Source organism: Dermacentor variabilis, chromosome 9 (assembly GCF_050947875.1).
Source record: "Dermacentor variabilis isolate Ectoservices chromosome 9, ASM5094787v1, whole genome shotgun sequence".
Lineage (NCBI taxonomy): Eukaryota > Metazoa > Arthropoda > Arachnida > Ixodida > Ixodidae > Dermacentor > Dermacentor variabilis.
In genome coordinates this window covers 24536687-24553858 of record NC_134576.1, presented here as the reverse complement: position 1 = coordinate 24553858, position 17172 = coordinate 24536687, and the positions used below count along the sequence as shown (strand labels likewise).

Below are 17172 nucleotides of genomic sequence, written 5' to 3'. Positions count from 1 at the left end.
CAAAACAAGTAGTTTCTTCGCATGCACAGGACTCTTCGGAGAGTGGAAATGATTGCTGTATAAAAGGTGACAACCTTTACGTTTGATGAAATTTTAAAAAGTAGCATGTTGCAGGTAACGTAATTCTAGTCCTTGAACTCGATTAATCAGAGGGGTGGACATTACTTCCACGAGAAATCGAAACATCCAAATAATTGACAAAATCCACTAATTATTTTTGAATTAATTGCTTTACGGCGCACATTGCAATTTACGAATTGCAGCCTGTGTGTTTGCAAGGTGTATCCATTCAGAATGAATTTGCAGAATGACGCCAGTTTGGGCATTTGCGCCATCAAACTTGGCGTAAAAAAGCTATTTTGTTCCACTTCTTTCACACAACGCTATTTTATGCATTGAAGCACGAGAGTAACTGGTACGCCCATGTATTTCATTCCACACATTGGGAAATATCTCCAAACTGGTGTGATCCTGGGAATTCCTTTCAAATGGATACGTCCTGCAAGTTCACTGGCTACAATTCCTTCATTGCAATATGTGCCGCAAGGCAGTTAATTAAAAAGTTAAAGGGACTCTAAAGAGAAAAACGATTCCTTCTGCATCATTATATTACCCTCCTGCAACATCAAAAACACCAACCTTACAACGATAAGACGCTTAGTAAGCAAGAAAAGCGAAATACAGGTGGCGACGCCTCTTTGAAGTTCGCGCCACCAGTTCGCTGTGAGGTCGTATATTTTGATAGCATCTTCTTGGGCCTACTTAGCAGCACAGATTTACTGCGTTGCGTTCCAAAGGAACCGAATATTAAACATCGTAAGTTTGGGGAACCTTTACTGAGCCAACGCGGCCCAACTACGAAAACATGCATTGGAATCCCTGACGTCAAACCGACGTACTGCCGTCGGGGTTTTAGCACGAAATTCAAATATTGATACTTTGACCTTCATTTTTTCATCTAATATTCAAGCTATTATCTTGAAGTGAGCACCTGCAGAGTTCTCAGACAATGCTTTATCAGTCTAAACTGATTTATTGTTTTGCTTTAGTGTCCCTTTAATGAGTGCATGAATGTTTATTAATTAGTTGAACATGTGGACACTTACAGAACCCACTACGCAGTCCACTACTCGCTTCACTACGCAAGTCCTCATGTTTTGAGTCTATACTATGGTCCTTGCGGGCGTGAAAACTTACGGTACTTTTGCTCCAATTTTATGTTTAATTGGGAGCAGTTGGCGTTCTTACATATCCGAAAAAGCATTCGAGAAATGTTCGCATTTACGAATAGACGACCAGAGACCGAAGGGAATCGTACACTACTCGGTTCGTCATTAGAAAGCTTCGAATACTGGCACGCCCCCGTTGTCGGACGAACACCTCGCGCCTGCGCATGCGGGAACGCTGATGAGGCTCGACATTCTGACCCCTCTTTCCTCCTCCCATGCATTCGCATATGGAAGCCTATACGCTCACAAGCACACACACACATTTTATTTACAGAAATTGAAGAATTCTGGTGGGGACCATTCGCTAAAAGCCGTTGAAAACAGCGCGACATCCTCAGAAGAGAAAAGATGCAAGCTAACGTTTTGAGCATTTGACGTGATGATGGATACTGCAGTGCAGAGCAATACTTGCCACACGGACGTAAAGAACTAGGACATTAGACAGAGGTGAAGCATACCATAAAGTCTCGTTGGCTACCTTACCAGGGTTGGCATTTCCAAATTCCCTGAGTTTTCCAGGTTCTTCCCGGGTCGGTCGGTCGGTCAATTTTATTTACCAGAAACAAAAGGAACTCGAGGGACACCTGGGCAAAAAGCTGTCGCAGCAGCTTACATGGTCCCTAACATGGCAGTAGCACTCACATGATAGATACACAGAAGGCTTTATACACAACAAATATTACACATCGCACGTATGCATAAAAAACGACATTTCACACTTGAATGCAATCTACTAAAGAGGCACTATAAAGAAAGAAAGTAATCACGCAAACCATTTTTATTTAGCGCAGCTGTGTGCTTATATTTGTTTAGTACAGTCGGTATATTATGTGTTAAGGACTGTAGGCTGTAATTGTTTCGAAACCACGGTACCTTCCACACCTCGGAGTTTCGTGTAATATGTTTCGTGTGAGCGCAGAGTTCTAGCTGAGCAAGTGATGTAAAATAATTCTTAGCATGTTCGGATCAGAAGTAAATTGTTTCTAGTAATCTATGTTCGTATAATTTATCTACGCGGTTTAGTCTGCATTTTAGAAATATATTATCTATTGGTGAAAGACGATTAACGTTCTCTATATAGCGAATGATTTTCTTTTGAAGTATTACAAGCTTTTGCAAGTTATATTTAGATGTAGCCCAGACAACGTAAGAGTAATTTATATACAATAAGAGACCATAGTATACTTGAAAGTTTTGCTCTCGTAGGTAGAAACGTACGGCAACGTGCCATAGCACCGGTAAACGCAGAGAGTTTGCCGCAGAGATGTTTGATATGGGCATCCCAACGTAAATTAGAAGAAAAATATACTCCAAGAATTGTAAATTCTTCAACAAGTTCAATGCGTTTGCTCTGAAAATAAATAGCATGATTAATGTTAAGTGGTTTATCTTTTTCGCGAAATATTACAACGTTCGTTTTCATTGAATTTAAGCTTATTTGTCTCTGTCCAATCGGACAAACTTGCCATAATTTTATTACATTTTTGCACAAGTTCATTCGCATCAGGACCTGAGACACACAATGTGCAATCATCCGCGCACATAATGAATTGAACCTCACTGTTTATGGTTACGATATCATTTATAAAAACGTTAAACAAAAGTGTCCCAAGAATACTTCCTTGAGGCACATGTTTTGTGCCTTCGCAAAATTTTCTGAACGATACAGAACTTTGTTATATGTGAAGACGGGCTGACACCATGTTGCCCGATGCTGTCACTCTAGAAAGCATGTTGAAACAAAAAGATGACTTAATCCAGTTTGAATAGTAAGGCGTAAAGTTTATTTTATTCAAAAAGAAAAGAGAAGCAAGGTGTTAGTAAAATGCACAACGAATAAAATATATTTGAAAAAATAAATGGTTAAGCCATTGCAAATAAAGTCTAACATTTTCAAATACAAAAATAGAGACGCATACAGAAGCAAACATTCTCAAAAATGAGCTATTTCCATCAAATGGTAGCAAGCTCATCAGTATGAGGCAAGAACTTTGTCACAAGTGAAACTCTCTCTCAACAGTTGGTAAGTCAACCTCAACTGTCCAGACATACTCTCAGCCCGCGTACAACGCGTCAGTGTTGGGTTTCACTGCTTTAAAGAGTTTATTTTGGCTTGGATGAGGGACACCTTCATCTCGGCCTCAGCCAACAATTTGTTCTTTAAGCTCAAACTCTTCCAAAAAAGCCGCGGCACACTTCCTTTTCAGTTCATTCCTCCTTGCTATTCTAGTCCTCCTTCCACCGCGCGTTCGCCCACGGACCAGTTGAAGCATCATCTTGGTCAGTTGCACAGTCAACGTACGATTTTTCGGACTCCCTAAGGGCCGCGAAAACGTACGAAAAAATTTATGCATGTCTAACTGCCTTTAAAGGCTCGCCACGGGCACGTCCGAAAAAAGCTCTGGAGGCCTGCTATTAAACTTGTTAGGTATATCGGTGCTCATAGTGCGACAGGAGACGGGGATGTACGCATGTATAATTAAGGAATACATACCGTGTCCCATGACAATTGCCCCTCCCACGCTTGTTAAGCTTCACCGCAGTAGTTCGCGTATACTTCACCGCCTACCATTTCTGTACAGAGGCGAAGGTGACTTACGAAAACCAGCATTGTGCAACGCGTTGTGTTTTCCGAGCTTCGAAGCCAATCTGGAGGATTGCAACGGCAGAGTGGGTGCCATTAATGACAGCGGCGAGTTCTTTATATGGAAAACACGGCACCGCACGGCAAGAAGCTCAATAGCGAACGTAGAAGCAGCTAGGCCTGGCGTTGCCACGGTGGTGGCTACGGCCGCCAGCGGATTTGCGTGCGAGAGCGCCGGTTCGAGGTGGCGAGATAATCGAAATGGAGGCGACACACACAACCAAACAAACAAACAAAAGCCGCGGCAGGCCTTATATGCGTGGCTGAACAGGTCGGCGAGGTGATGTACCGGCTGCCGCGTTTAAGTGCTAGAAGCGCACACTCAACGGGTGTACTCGACTCTTCTGCGCTTTAAGGTTTAATTTATCGATGTCCCTAATGAGGAATACCGCGCCGCCATTTCTCTGCTTTCTTTTCAAAGATAAGCTTTCTTCGCCTATTCTCCGGGGCCTTCGTTGTCGTCTCCCCGCCAGATACACACCGTTAAGCGGCGTATGTGCCCGAGCAGACAACTTCGGCACTGGGCCAGACGTCCAATCCCTCAGAATGGGTGCGCCACTATTACGCGAGTTGTATGGAATCGTAAATTTCTACAGGTAAGTGCCGTACTTATATTATAGACAAGTTACGCACTGTGCCACACACCCCCGATCAACGTTCTTCCCTCGACAAGCATCAAACATCGCATTCGTCCCCGTAATGCAGAGAGCTACACAGGCGACAAGGGTGTGTGCTATGTTTCATCCCCTATAGACTGCTGCTACCACACAATTTCCCACAATAATTACTAGATGGAACTCTGGCGCTTCGATCGCTGAGCCACCGCGGGAATGGCGGGTAATACATGGATCTGCCTCATCTGCGTGCTCGGGACTTCGTTTGTTACGCCTTATCAGAGCCTAAGTCGGCCTAAATTTGAAAGTTATTTATATATATATATATATATATATATATATATATATATATATATATATATATATATATATATATATATATATATATATATATTTGTTAATGCAGAAGGTAATGAGACAACGCAAGCACGTATAAACGATGCTGATTGCAGTGGTTCCCCTTCACCACGACGCGTCCTTGGCGTAGCGGTTTCAATATCGGGTCTCTGCGCTAGAGGTCCGGTTTTCCAATCCTGCCGTCACCCAATTTTAATAATGCGCATTTAGTTGTTTATAACGCAGGACTTCATTATTACAGATCCCTTTGCAAAGTCACGAAGCCACTTAAAGCCAGAAGGGCTAAGTTTAGGCAAACCCATCGTTCCGGTGATGACTGAACCGCCCAGCCAGCACGTACACACTAGCGCCACACAGTTCTCGCGGACAATCTCCTTCGGCAACGAAGGGAAAGCAACGGGGGCAGAGCTCCGGCACGCGTGCTACCGCGCCGCGTAGTCCGCCACCGTTCGCTTCCGGTTGCGCGGCGCTGAATGGGCCCAGCTTCCACGTGCGACGGCTTCGCGCTTGCACGGAAGCGGACAGGAAAAGCCGCCAAATAGGTAGACCTTCACACTCGGCGGTGTGTTTTGTCTTATTTAGCAATTGCTTCCCCAGATTCAACTAACGTGGTTGAAAACACGGGACTCTTTTCAGAAGCGCTCTCGTGCGCGCTTTGCCTCCGTAGCGTTCCGTTCGTAGCCACAGAGAGTTGTCCGCGAGTATAGTAACTGTATGAAACTCTGCGGTTGCTACCTCGTTATTTCAAATAAACTTCGTGCCGTTTAGATTCTAACATTGCGTTGTATCTGCTTTCTTTCTCCTTCTTCTTCCTTTCATTATTATTATTATTATTATTATTATTATTATTATTATTAGTGATGACGAGGACTGACCGTGGTGCTAAGGAGATACGAGGGCAACGCAACAGGAGGCGGCGAGACAACATTACCGAAAACTTCACCACCAGAACGCCGAGGAACGGTCGCATACAGCTGCACCAGCGCTAAAAGTGGAATAACTTCGTGGGAGAAAAAAAAATAATAAGCACGAAGCCCACACCTTACAGCACTGAATACGCTCGACATCAAGAATACAACCTGCAGCGCTTTCAACGCGGGATTTCGTCCCTCGAGAATTCCAAAAACCCGATTCTACGCGCAGCTGGGTGAGGTGAAAAATCGCCACAACAGTCACGCTGACACGCTCGGAGCTAGTGGCGAAATCAGAAATTTATTTCAAGGGGGGGCTCTCCGCCAACCAGCAGTTGCAGCAGTCCCCCCTCCCCCTTCTCTCTCTCTCTCTCTCACACACACACACACACACACACACACACACACACACACACACACACACACACATATATATATATATATATATATATATATATATATATATATATATATATATATATATCGGGGATGGGGGGCGGCAGGGCTGTACACCACGCAAAGACAAACTCCTAGCACTACCCGGACTAGAATACTTTCACAACGAGGATGCAGTTCTTGAGCTGCAGAAAAGTTTTGCATTGCTAAGGCATGCAGCCACTTCGCATCAAATTATGCTGTCATCCTTATGCTACCTTTAAAAAGAAAATTGGAGGACGCTTAAGCTTCGCCTTCAAGAGTGGAACGCGATAGCGTTCCCGTCGACCCGCCAAGGGGTGTAAGACAATGGGCTACGGCGCAGCGACTACGCGCCCCGCATCGGACGCGGTGAGCGTCGAGCAACGCAGCGTTCGGCGCGACAACGAAATGTGCGCCTGAGCAAGCGACGCACGCCTGAGCCTTAGAAACGGCTCGTATCTAAGGCAACACCGCGTTCACTAGAGGCGCTTTTGTACCGCTTTGAAGCATCGAACTCTTGGCTCAGTGGTAACGTCTCCGTCTCACACTCCGGAGACCCTAGTTCGATTCCCACCCAGCCCGAAGTTGCTTTTTATTTATGAAGTGCCTGCCGTGATTTATCGCTCACGGCCAACGCCGCGGACGCCGACGCCGACACCGACACCGACGCCGACGACACCGGCTTTTCTGCGACACGAGCTCCTTAACGCTATCGCGTTAAAATGATGATATGAAAGAAAACTAAAATTTTGTTTACGAATGGATACATTAATATAATGTACGTCGGCGACCTAGCTGGTACTTGACTTAGAAAAACTAACAGCGCTAAATACGAGGCCAAACAAAAACAAGACAGTGCACTATCGCGCGTCTTCTTGTTTCCAGGGCAGATGGCCAGACTTGTTGCAGTAACAGTGGAGATAGCCGTTTTTTTTTTTTTTTTCAGCCAGATCTTCGAGTGAGTGGTATGGTGACGGCTACGTACGGAAGAGGGCAGGCACTGTTTTGCGAGTCGCCTGTCACTCAAACGCTCTTTTGGCATTGTGGGCATGTTATAGATTGAAAAATGAAGGAACGAAGCTTTGCGCGAGAACTTCGACAGTATCTTACGATGCAAGTGTCACTCACATTCGGTGAGCTGCCGTCCGACTTGTTTGACGGGATGTTTGGAAGTAACTTGCGATCATGGCATTGTAGTCATCACACGACGCATATCGTTACCTGATCACGAGGCAGACAGTCGGAAGCAAGGCCGCTTTCTGTTTAGAAGCCTTCGTGAAAATTACGGCAGCCGTAGTTCGCCGTAAAGTAAGAGCCATTGGCTCCCAGAGATTTCGAAGTGTCACGTCTCCGGACACCCGTCTAGACTGAAAATTGCAGCGACGTTCAGTTAGGATGGGCTCTCCGCAGCAAGCAACCCGTGTCATATAAGACGGGGAAGCTAGGCGACTGGCCACGGCCGCCTGGCGTTGAGCGATCTGGCAGTGACAAGACGCTCTTCCGAACTTCGTCCTTGACGCCTTTTATGCGCGACCCCCATCCTTCTCGTATCCATTACCACACTCTCCTTTTTAAGATTATTTTCGGTTAGTCGCTGTCGCACTCTTAAACATTGACCGGGTTGTTACACGGCGTTGCGGCCCCTAAAATTCTTATATTTCTGTCTCTACGTGCATTCGAGGACATCCACCTACATGCCCTCCCATCTATTCTGGCAGTTTCTTAGCTTCGCTAGTGCAGCAACCCCGTCCTTGATATATATTGCCGTGCGGAAATCAGCGTTCTGTATTTTGTTCTTTGCCTGTTTTCCTATGTCTTTATCTGCGTGTGGAATTTTTAGCGCCGACTCCCTCCGAGCAGTTTTCGTTAACGCGATCTCGAATGAGGTAGAGGCGCGCCACGAGTGGGGCCGCAACGTTCTTGCTTCACATTCAATCTTTCACTTGCATCTATGTCGCTCTTTCGGAGTCCGGCTCCTGAAACTTTCTGTTCCGTAGGAAAGGTGGGACGCGGGGGTGATTGTCAGAAAACTTCCCCCCCCCCCCGAACCTGCCCTGGCTACGCCAATGCTCGGAGCTGCGCCAGTGTGCTGCGGTTGTGGTGCTTTGCCGGATGCAGCGGCGAGCACAGGCTTTCTCGTCCAGCGTTTTCAGCCACGGCCGCACTAGAGTACGCGCGCACGCACTGAAGTACGGGCGCGCTTCGCACAGGAGCCTTAAAAAAATACATTGTGACCCCCTTGGTTCCCTAGTGTCCGTTAACAGAAGGCAATACGAGGTGACGAAGGCCCCAGAGGCTGGCAATAACACTTCTCAACCACGTCACAACGCTTTAAACACCTCACGCGCTGCATTTCTGTCGCGTGGCCCTAACCGTGACCATTGCTGCGTGTCGCACTGCTTGCTGGAAGTTCCGAGCGCTCACGATGCCCGGCCAGATGACACGGCACGTGCTCGGCGGGCGCGAAAACAGCGCGCTGCACCGGAGGCATCTCTCCGAGCAAAGTCGGTTTCGCACGGCGAGAATTTGACCGCGTCTTCACACTTGCGAACTCGAAGTTGCGGCAAATCGGCACTCGGATCCTTTTGTGCGTGCGATTTTTCGACGTTCGGAGTGCCGAACTTCTGCGCGAGGACGCACAGGCGGCAAGGACGGGGAACCAATCACGTACGTGGATCGTAGACACGTCGTTGTGGCCTGCCTACTTAATTTTTGTTTCGATAAATAACGCACATAACGCCCTCAAACACAAACTGCCACGCAAACAGTTTCTAAGTTGCTTTGCTTCCTTTTCACGGAGTCGAACCGTCGCCGAGAATAATTCCGCACTCCGCGCGCTCGCAAGTGCGAAAATTGCAGCGGCAGCGCTCGGTAAACGTGAAACGTAAATCCCAAGTTCGCATTTGCAGAAATCACAGCTGCGGAAAACGCAGTGTAAGGTCACACAATGTGAAACAGGCTTGAGGAACGCACAAAGAAAGCAGCGAGCCGGTCCGAATTATTTTCGGAGATAACTTTCTCATTTGTTACGGCGAAAATAGTCCAGGAATGTTTGACAGCGCTGGTTTTGGGTTGTTATCCTGCAGACTAGTCCCATTTCGCCACGAATGTCCAATTCCGCCAAATTGGCGTTTCGGGACAATCAGAGACGACGTAGCGATCATGTTAGCGAATCAGAGCTGGCAAAGCTGGGGAATTCGGTAGCGTCCACAGAATTTCTCGGAGCAGATACTGAATCGTCTTAGCTCGCTGTACAAGCGACGGTTTCGAATTTGACAGAACGCACCAAGAGCAAAGTGAGACAACTAAATTGAACACTCAGTGTTACAATATTGTGTAATATTTTAATCCCACAAACTCAAACGTATCATTTTTGATACACTGAACATGGTGCACAAACCATCTAATGTACACTGAAAAACCAATGTGGATCCCATACTGGCGCTGTCGATATGCTGGAGGAGGTACTCAGTTCCGGATATGTCAGCAAATCAATTACCAATAAAGTAATAAAGTACCACCCTAAGTAACTTCTCAATTGCGATTTCACTGTTTTCTTCATACCAGTATACTCTCCGTGGGAAGAATTGAATGCGAACAAGTTGTTTTTACTTTAATGTGGAATGGTGTTCGAGTTGTGTGGTGTTACCGTAAGTGCTGTGGTAAATACGGTGCCCATTACTTCTGTTCCCCAGCTTAAATGAACGAGACTGCGCAACTATTTCCAGGAGCGCAGTGACGCAGGGGCGTCGCTGCCGTACAACTTTTCTTTCGTTGCTGCAGAAGGCTGTCAGCGACGGTAACACAAAGCACCAGGCCACACGGCCATCAACAGATGCACCAGCAAAAGGGTGGAACGGCAAGTAGAACAGGAGCGCGCGAAATAACGAAAACAGCCGAGAGAATGGAAGCTGCGCGAGAGCGAACATTTTCTGCGGCTACAAAACGAAAGACCTTGCCCATCTTTCACGCGTCCACTAACGTCTGGCGTGTTTTATATTTTTGCTATTTTTTTTTCAGTGTTTCTGACTCGATTCCCTTCTGCTTACGATTTCACACGTGCCACTGAAAATTGTTCTTTTTATTTTATTCTCCGCATTTTCATGCACTGCCGTTCTGATACGCGATTTATGTCCTGTAGGTCGCAGTGTTGTTGTTTTACTATCTTTTTTCACGCGTGCAGCCAATCAGACATCTATAAATTCAACGCTTTGGTGAGTAAATAACAAGAACAAATAGAGAGAAGTCGGAACTTCAGAGCTCGCGTGTATGCGCGTGTGCCTTGCGCCACGACCCACTCTATACACACCACGAAGTCCCACAGCTACAGGACGCCGCGGTGGAGCGCCCTCGCGCATTCCAACGAGCCGAGGTTCATTATAACGCGTGTACGGGGCTAAATTTAACCCGGCAGAAATGCGGCCGGGAAACGAACCCGTGACCTTGTGCCCAGAAGCAGGAAGCCACAGTCGCCGAGCCACTGCTCCGGGCAAAAAAAAGAAAAAAAAAGAAAAAAAAACAGAAGAGAGAGAGAGAGAGAAGAAAGCAGAAGGCGTTGGCCGAGGCGCCGGGCAATGCGAATGCCGTTTTGGGGAGCAGTTCATCGCGCGTTCGGCGCGCACTGGGAATCGCTCCGCGTCGACGCTAAACGGGGCGCCTCGATGCCATGGCGCTGGGCGTCGAGGACTTGTCGCCGCTAAACGAGGCGTCGCGCGCCTCGTTTAGCGGCGACAAGTGCGCTCGGCGCGCAATTTCGCGCTTACGTGCTACGACCAACCCGGGCAGGCAGCTCGACTACCGCTTGCGTTGCAAGAGCTCGAGAAGCCCGGCGAAACGACGTGCAACGCTAAAATTTTAAACTGTTGAGAACGTTTGCGGAAAAAAAAAAAAAACAGCAACAAAGAACAGGAATAGAGTATACCAGTTTTTGTAACACCCTTTTCTGCTTTGTTGTCTGTTAGCTTATTTTTCTGCGATTTCAACAAAACAATGCGTTCACCGTTTCCCCGCTCTTTTACAGAAAGAACATGCCGCATAGTTTAGTCCATCAAGGGGGTACCTCACGAGTGCAGCTTCCGTGTAATACGAACGAGCCAATGGCCGGGATGCGGCTGTAACAGATCCTACGCGTACAGGTAAGCGAGCTACGCGGAACATGCCATGTGTGACCGCTCTGACAGGCCATCTGGCGCCAAGACGCATGCCACTAACACGACACGTCCAAGTATCCATTCGACGAGTCATGCTCCGAGACTATCCCCCCCCCCCCACCCCCTCTTAATTGCTGCTGTACCTTGTACGGCGACTAAGACCGATTGGCTCACGCACACGAGATCTGTCCGCGTACGCTTGCTCGGCTGGTGAAGCTGCACATAAAATGTTAAGTGAGTGCAGTAAAGAAACGAACGAATCTAATTTCGCTCACAGTACTGACGAGAAATTTTTCACTTGATAGCATTGGGACAAATTCTGTAAATATAGAGAAAATTGTTTTCGGCTACAAAACAGAAGAGAAGGAATTTGTTCAAACAATCTTTCTTTCACCACCATACATTTCCTGTAGCAAAAGAAAGAAAAGGTTCCGTGTTTTTTTTTTTTTTTCAGGTTATCTTCTTCGTGTCGAGTCTGCACCTATGGCACAGTTTGGAACACGAATACAGGTTTTCATTGGTGGTTTTAAACGGAAAACCAAGTAAGTTTAGCGCACAAATCTACTCAAGAGTGGAAAATTATGCCTGCAATTCTCTCGATATACACAGCTGAAAGGCACTGCTGAAGGTGCTTCGGCAGTGCACCGTGTATTTTATTTATTTCAGTTGTTTAAGAATACACAAGTAGCGCACACTGAGTTACAAGGCAAAACTTTTCAAACACCTCTTGGGAGGTTGTTGAACTTGTTAAATGCATTCAGGAAGTACGGTCAAAAACTCGCTGGTCGCATTTCATTACGATACGCTGCTCTAGCAAAAAAGTGACAGCTATCCAATCCCCCTTAAGGCTTTAGATAGACGCTCTACCAAGTCACCTTGAAAATTTACGTGGCCGCACGGCATGATTACCCATTACGAGCATATACATCAATACCGCTCATTTACTTTTTTAATGATGAAAGTTCAAACGTCAACAAAACCAAAAAACCACGACATGCATTTAGCCCGTCGTTTAAGCGATTATCCAAAGATTCGCTTATAAGTTGAACCGCATACCACCGTTGCTTACGACCGCCCCTAGCTTACAGTACGATTGCGGAGGATATGTCCAGCACATCGCTTTACACAGCAGATATCGCGCTAATCACGGTCTTACTTCGTTAAATCTGTACAACCACAACGCCGTCGACGAAGCTCAGAAAGAGACCATGTCAAGTGGCACCAAAAGGCACTGTTAAAGTAGAGACGAATGTCGCGCAGGACCCCTTAGAGCCAGAACATCAAACGCTTTCCAAACAAGCGCCGTTACAACCATAACAGCTGTCAAACACACCTGAAATAGATGCTGGATGTGAAAGTCAATGACGCAGTAGGTTCCTATATACTCATGGATCATAACTTGCATTAAGAAAGGTGATCTCATTTCAGCTCAACTGAAAGCCACCGAAATAAAGCCCTGTATTAGGTTGGAACAGTTCTGAGTCGGGGTTCAGCAAGCGCGAATGAGCCGCAGCCGGGATTCACTACGCGACAGCTGCTCTTGCAGCTGAACTTGATCGGTCACACTGCGAACACTTCACCGAGGCGCACGGCCGAAACGACCTGTCTTGAGCTAACAAATACTTAACGTGACGTACGAAACACGTGTCGCAATCTCATCAAAACGACTATCTTTCGGAGGGTCAGCAGCCGCCCCACGCATTTCGGCGCTTTCCGAAGCCAAGTGATCACGTGTACGCAACGTTGCAATTCCCAATGACTAAGCAAGGCGCGCCGATTCAAATGTCATCCATTATTTTCCTACAGCAGAAGGTAGGTGCGTATCACAACAAACAATGGCACTAGGGCCCGTTAGCTGGAATCGTTTCCGGCGGAAAATGCTTGCGAGCTTGGCTGCGATCGTCTACACTGATTTCGATGGTGCCGTGTGCTTGTGTTGCCTTGCACGGCGCGCACAAAGATATACGTAGTCATTGTCTTTGGCAAAACAAAGATCCTTGTTTTTGTTATTCTCTGTGCACCGACTACGCAACGTGCCAGAGAGCGAGATCCTCGAATGATCTGCATAGCGGTCGATGTGGGCCAAGGCTCGTTGAGAAAAGAAAATCGACTTGCGTAAGCATCACAACGACGGGGCGACTGCCCACCGCGGCTTTCGCGACACTAACCCGGCTTACCCCATTCAGGCTACACGCCACTAACTCACCGACGTTTCGTCACCAGCAAAACGGCGCCGGTGGACGCACGCAAAAGCGTGCACTGGCGGTGTTGTTGGCTGTCCCCGATTAACGGCGTTCCGAGGGGCAGCCGCCGCACGCGAGGAAAAGAGGAAAGGGCAGAGCCGTCGGGCCACTTACCATGGGACGGTATTCCTGGCGGGGTTAAGCCGACGGCCCCGCTAGACTACGACGGCACGGGGTCGCGACGAGGAACGGCGCAGCCATGAACGACAAAACGCCGTCTCGCAGGGGAGCACGCACGCGGCCGAGCCGAAACGTCTCGCGCGCGCTACACCGCACGGCAGACCGCCATGACAGCGGCGTGCAACAAAACAGAGGAGCCACAACTTCCGGCCGGCCGGCCGAACCACGACGACGACCACGGGCACAACGCACGGAGAAAGGAACACCGCTCACAGTCGGGCCGACGGGCTGGCCGCAAAGCTTGACATGGCTTCGTTCCTTCACCCTCTCGCAACGGTGACGACGACCAGGGCAGTCGCGGACAATAGACGCTGAAAGGTTCGCCACACAATCGCAGAAACGGAACCCAGTAAACTCCGCGGCTGCTAGCAAGCGCACGAACTCGACGGGCGCCGCGCGCAAAACCCGCTTCTGCACCGCTCGGGCCACCTGGCCCAACACGCGCGCCGCGCACCTGGAAGAACAGAAGGGAGACCGGCTCTACCAATGAAAGCGCGCCGTCGCCTCCGAACGATCGTGACGTCATTGTGCGTCACGACCCAAACGAACTGCGCGGTAGCCAACTCGCGAGCGCGCCGCGCGTGCCGAAAGGCGCTTCGGTTTGTGCCGCTAAAGCAACCAGACGTCATCCATGACGTTGCGTCGGGGACGTTTACGTCACGATAAACTTGTCGGGGTCCGCTCTTTGCAACCAAAAGCACCGTGACACGAAACGGGTGCGTTGGATTTTGCGGCGCCAGCGTCATACGTCACGTTGCGAGCGCGAAGGAATGCCGGAAAGGAGGACCGGAACGCGCGGCGGCCGTCTCGGGCCGCGATGCGCGCGAAGCCCCAAGGCGCAACAGGTCGCGCTGCCGCCGCGCGCGGTCGGTGGCGGCGACGGAGGTCGGCGTCCTCTGCTCGGCGCCGGCGTCCCTCGGGCGGTGGACGGTGAACGCGGAAATACGGCGCCCCTCGGGCCGGAGACAAATGCCAGAGACAGGCTCCCAACCCCTTCTTTCTGAGCGGTTTTCATTCATTTTCTTCGCAGCTGAGCTGCCGCAACTGTTTGCGAGCTGTGGGAAGCCCACTCGCCCGTTTCGAAGACTGCTTATGGCATGGTCACGTGACCACTCGTTGCTTTTCTTTTCGGCTTAGATATGCAGCTGTCGATAAGTGGAAGGATTTCAAATATTTGCGGCATCCCCCTTCCGTAAACTTCTTTGTTCTCCCTCTCTCTCTCTCACTCCTACTTCTTCGGCATTCCATCGCGTTTTGACGCTAAGTTCTGTTTCACGTCTGGTTAGGAAAAAAAATTAAGCATGCTCCGAAAGACAAGTAGAGAACTTCACGTTTTAAATAGTAAGGCAAGGAGAGCATCAGCGGTAGTTATAAGTAAATAGCACTGTCTTAAGAAATCTTCGTGAGTGAAGCTTAGTTTTCCGCTCGATCGATTATAAGCAAATTCATTTCGAAATTAAAAGAAATGAAATCGAGGAGTCGTATACCCAACAATTTCAGTCCATATAATCAAATGCCACCTGGAAATGGAAATAAAAAGGGACGAGGACTTCTTTATACCAGTGCCTTTTTATTTCCATATTTGCGCAAGTCGCCATACATGTTCTGGTTTGAAATTGTTCGCTTTTAACTGACCAGCCCAGCAACATGTACTGCTGGTTCGTACACCGCATGGAAAGCCTACAATTTCAACTCCTTCGCAAAACAAAACTAAGGTTTCGATTGTCTGTTCCCTTCGAGCTTGATGGATAGAAAGAAAAAATCTCCATGTAGGAGGAACCAAGGAGGAACAAGAAATGTGTTTTAGAGGACTAATAAGGTAAAACACTAAATCAATTTATATTCTTTTAAAATTACATGTCAATATTTTGGCCTTTAAATACTCAAGCTTAGAGGAGAGAGAGAAAAGAAAGAAATATGCTACGCATTTTTGAATTCCCTCCATGGTGCAGTCAAACTGGCGCAGTCTAAAGTTAGGGAAGCTTAGTGTCGGTCACTTTGAGGAGGCCTCGCCAGCCTTCATCATTTCCGCTGTTTCCTGGCTTATACAGACCATATCCTTGTGCTTTATACGCTGTATTCCAGAAATATTATCAGCCAATCAAATCTATTTTAGCTAGGAGGATCAGGGGAACCAAGGGACTCTACTTTTAGCAACAACACAATGAATCCAATGAAAGCATAGGGAAGTTTAAGTGCTGTTTTCAATTCAAGCGTAGATATAGTTACGAATAAGGTTTGGGAAAGCTTAGTGTCCTTAGGAAAGGAAAACAGGAATGAAACAGACAGAAAAGACAACTTGTCGCTGGTGCGGTGACGTACCAATTGTGCCACGGTTACGGCTGGGCTTCCGTCCACTTCCTTACGTAGTTGCATACCCCTAGCCCTAGGAGTGTTAGCCAGCGCCCCTCATGATCATGACGAGAGATGCGAAACATGATATAATAAACAATACGCTTTAACTTGGCTCCATCGTATGTTAGTTTATTATATTGTTGCCATTATATTCGAAAGTTAGTGTCACTTTGGTACCTCTTCCGAGCTGCGCCCTCATACGTAGCTCAAACATTCGCCCAGCCGTGCTAATATGGGCAGAACACTATTGTTAAGGACGAGAGGCGTCTATTTGGGGATGGTCTAATAAGGCTAACGATGGCCTAATCAGTCCAGAAATAGGGAGCCCGAGTGCTGCCTCCAAAGCCCGAAACTCTTTGTTCTGGAATTAGTCATCTCGCAGAAAAACGAGTATAGCTCAGCAACGTGGCCATAGGCAATTGGTATCGGTGACAGTGTTCGGTAGCGCTGGTTTCCCACAAGTAGTGGAGCAGCCAGGAATGTCGCACTAAAACAGGGAAGGGGGCGGGGCAGACGGGTTTTGTCCCACGTCGTTTAATGACAGCTATCCCTAGTGCATAAAAGTTACGAGCAAGGGGGGGGGGGGGGGGCATCTGCCCGGTGTCCTTCCTCCTGGCTATGCCCCCTCTCCACCGGGAATAAGGTGTAAGTGCATCTGGGATGGAGTAAGGATCATGAGTTCGCCCAAAACGGCTGCTAAGGAAAAGTAACGCATAATCGACTGCCCTTATAGATTCTGGTTTGGGTCTGGTAGCAATGCAATCGGATAGGTTGATAGTTGTGGAGCACCCGGGTACAAAAACGCGTGGCTCCCCACAATTGCAGCAACCTGAGAGGTAATAAAAAAGAATGATGCTCAGCACCGGTTCCGGCACCTACAATTTGTGACCGCAGTTTCCCAAACGGCGATGAAAGCGGCTTTTCACGCGTTCTACTTGCGCTAGACAAATGTACGAAAAGGTGAGGACAGGAGAACATGGACAATCGAACGGTTCGCAAACTTACAACTGTTTGCAATCTTACAAAGCAGTTGCCAACTTACAAAGCGGTTGTAAGTTGGCGCAAGTTCGTT

General features: G+C 47.9%; 1 protein-coding gene across 3 annotated transcripts in view; it reads right to left on the bottom strand.

Annotated features, from left to right (window-relative positions):
• LOC142592555 (uncharacterized) overlaps nt 1-17172 on the bottom strand; it is a 415001-nt gene that overhangs the window by 254167 nt on the left and 143662 nt on the right. The window contains exon 1 of one of the 3 annotated variants that reach the window (XM_075704065.1): nt 13680-14187. The exons of the other annotated variants lie outside the window; for them this stretch is intronic. Coding sequence (XP_075560180.1) covers nt 13680-13682 — 3 coding nt within the window. The 5' untranslated portion in view covers nt 13683-14187. Of the gene's footprint in view, nt 1-13679; nt 14188-17172 lie in introns of those variants that run through there. 3 annotated transcript variants of the gene reach the window in all.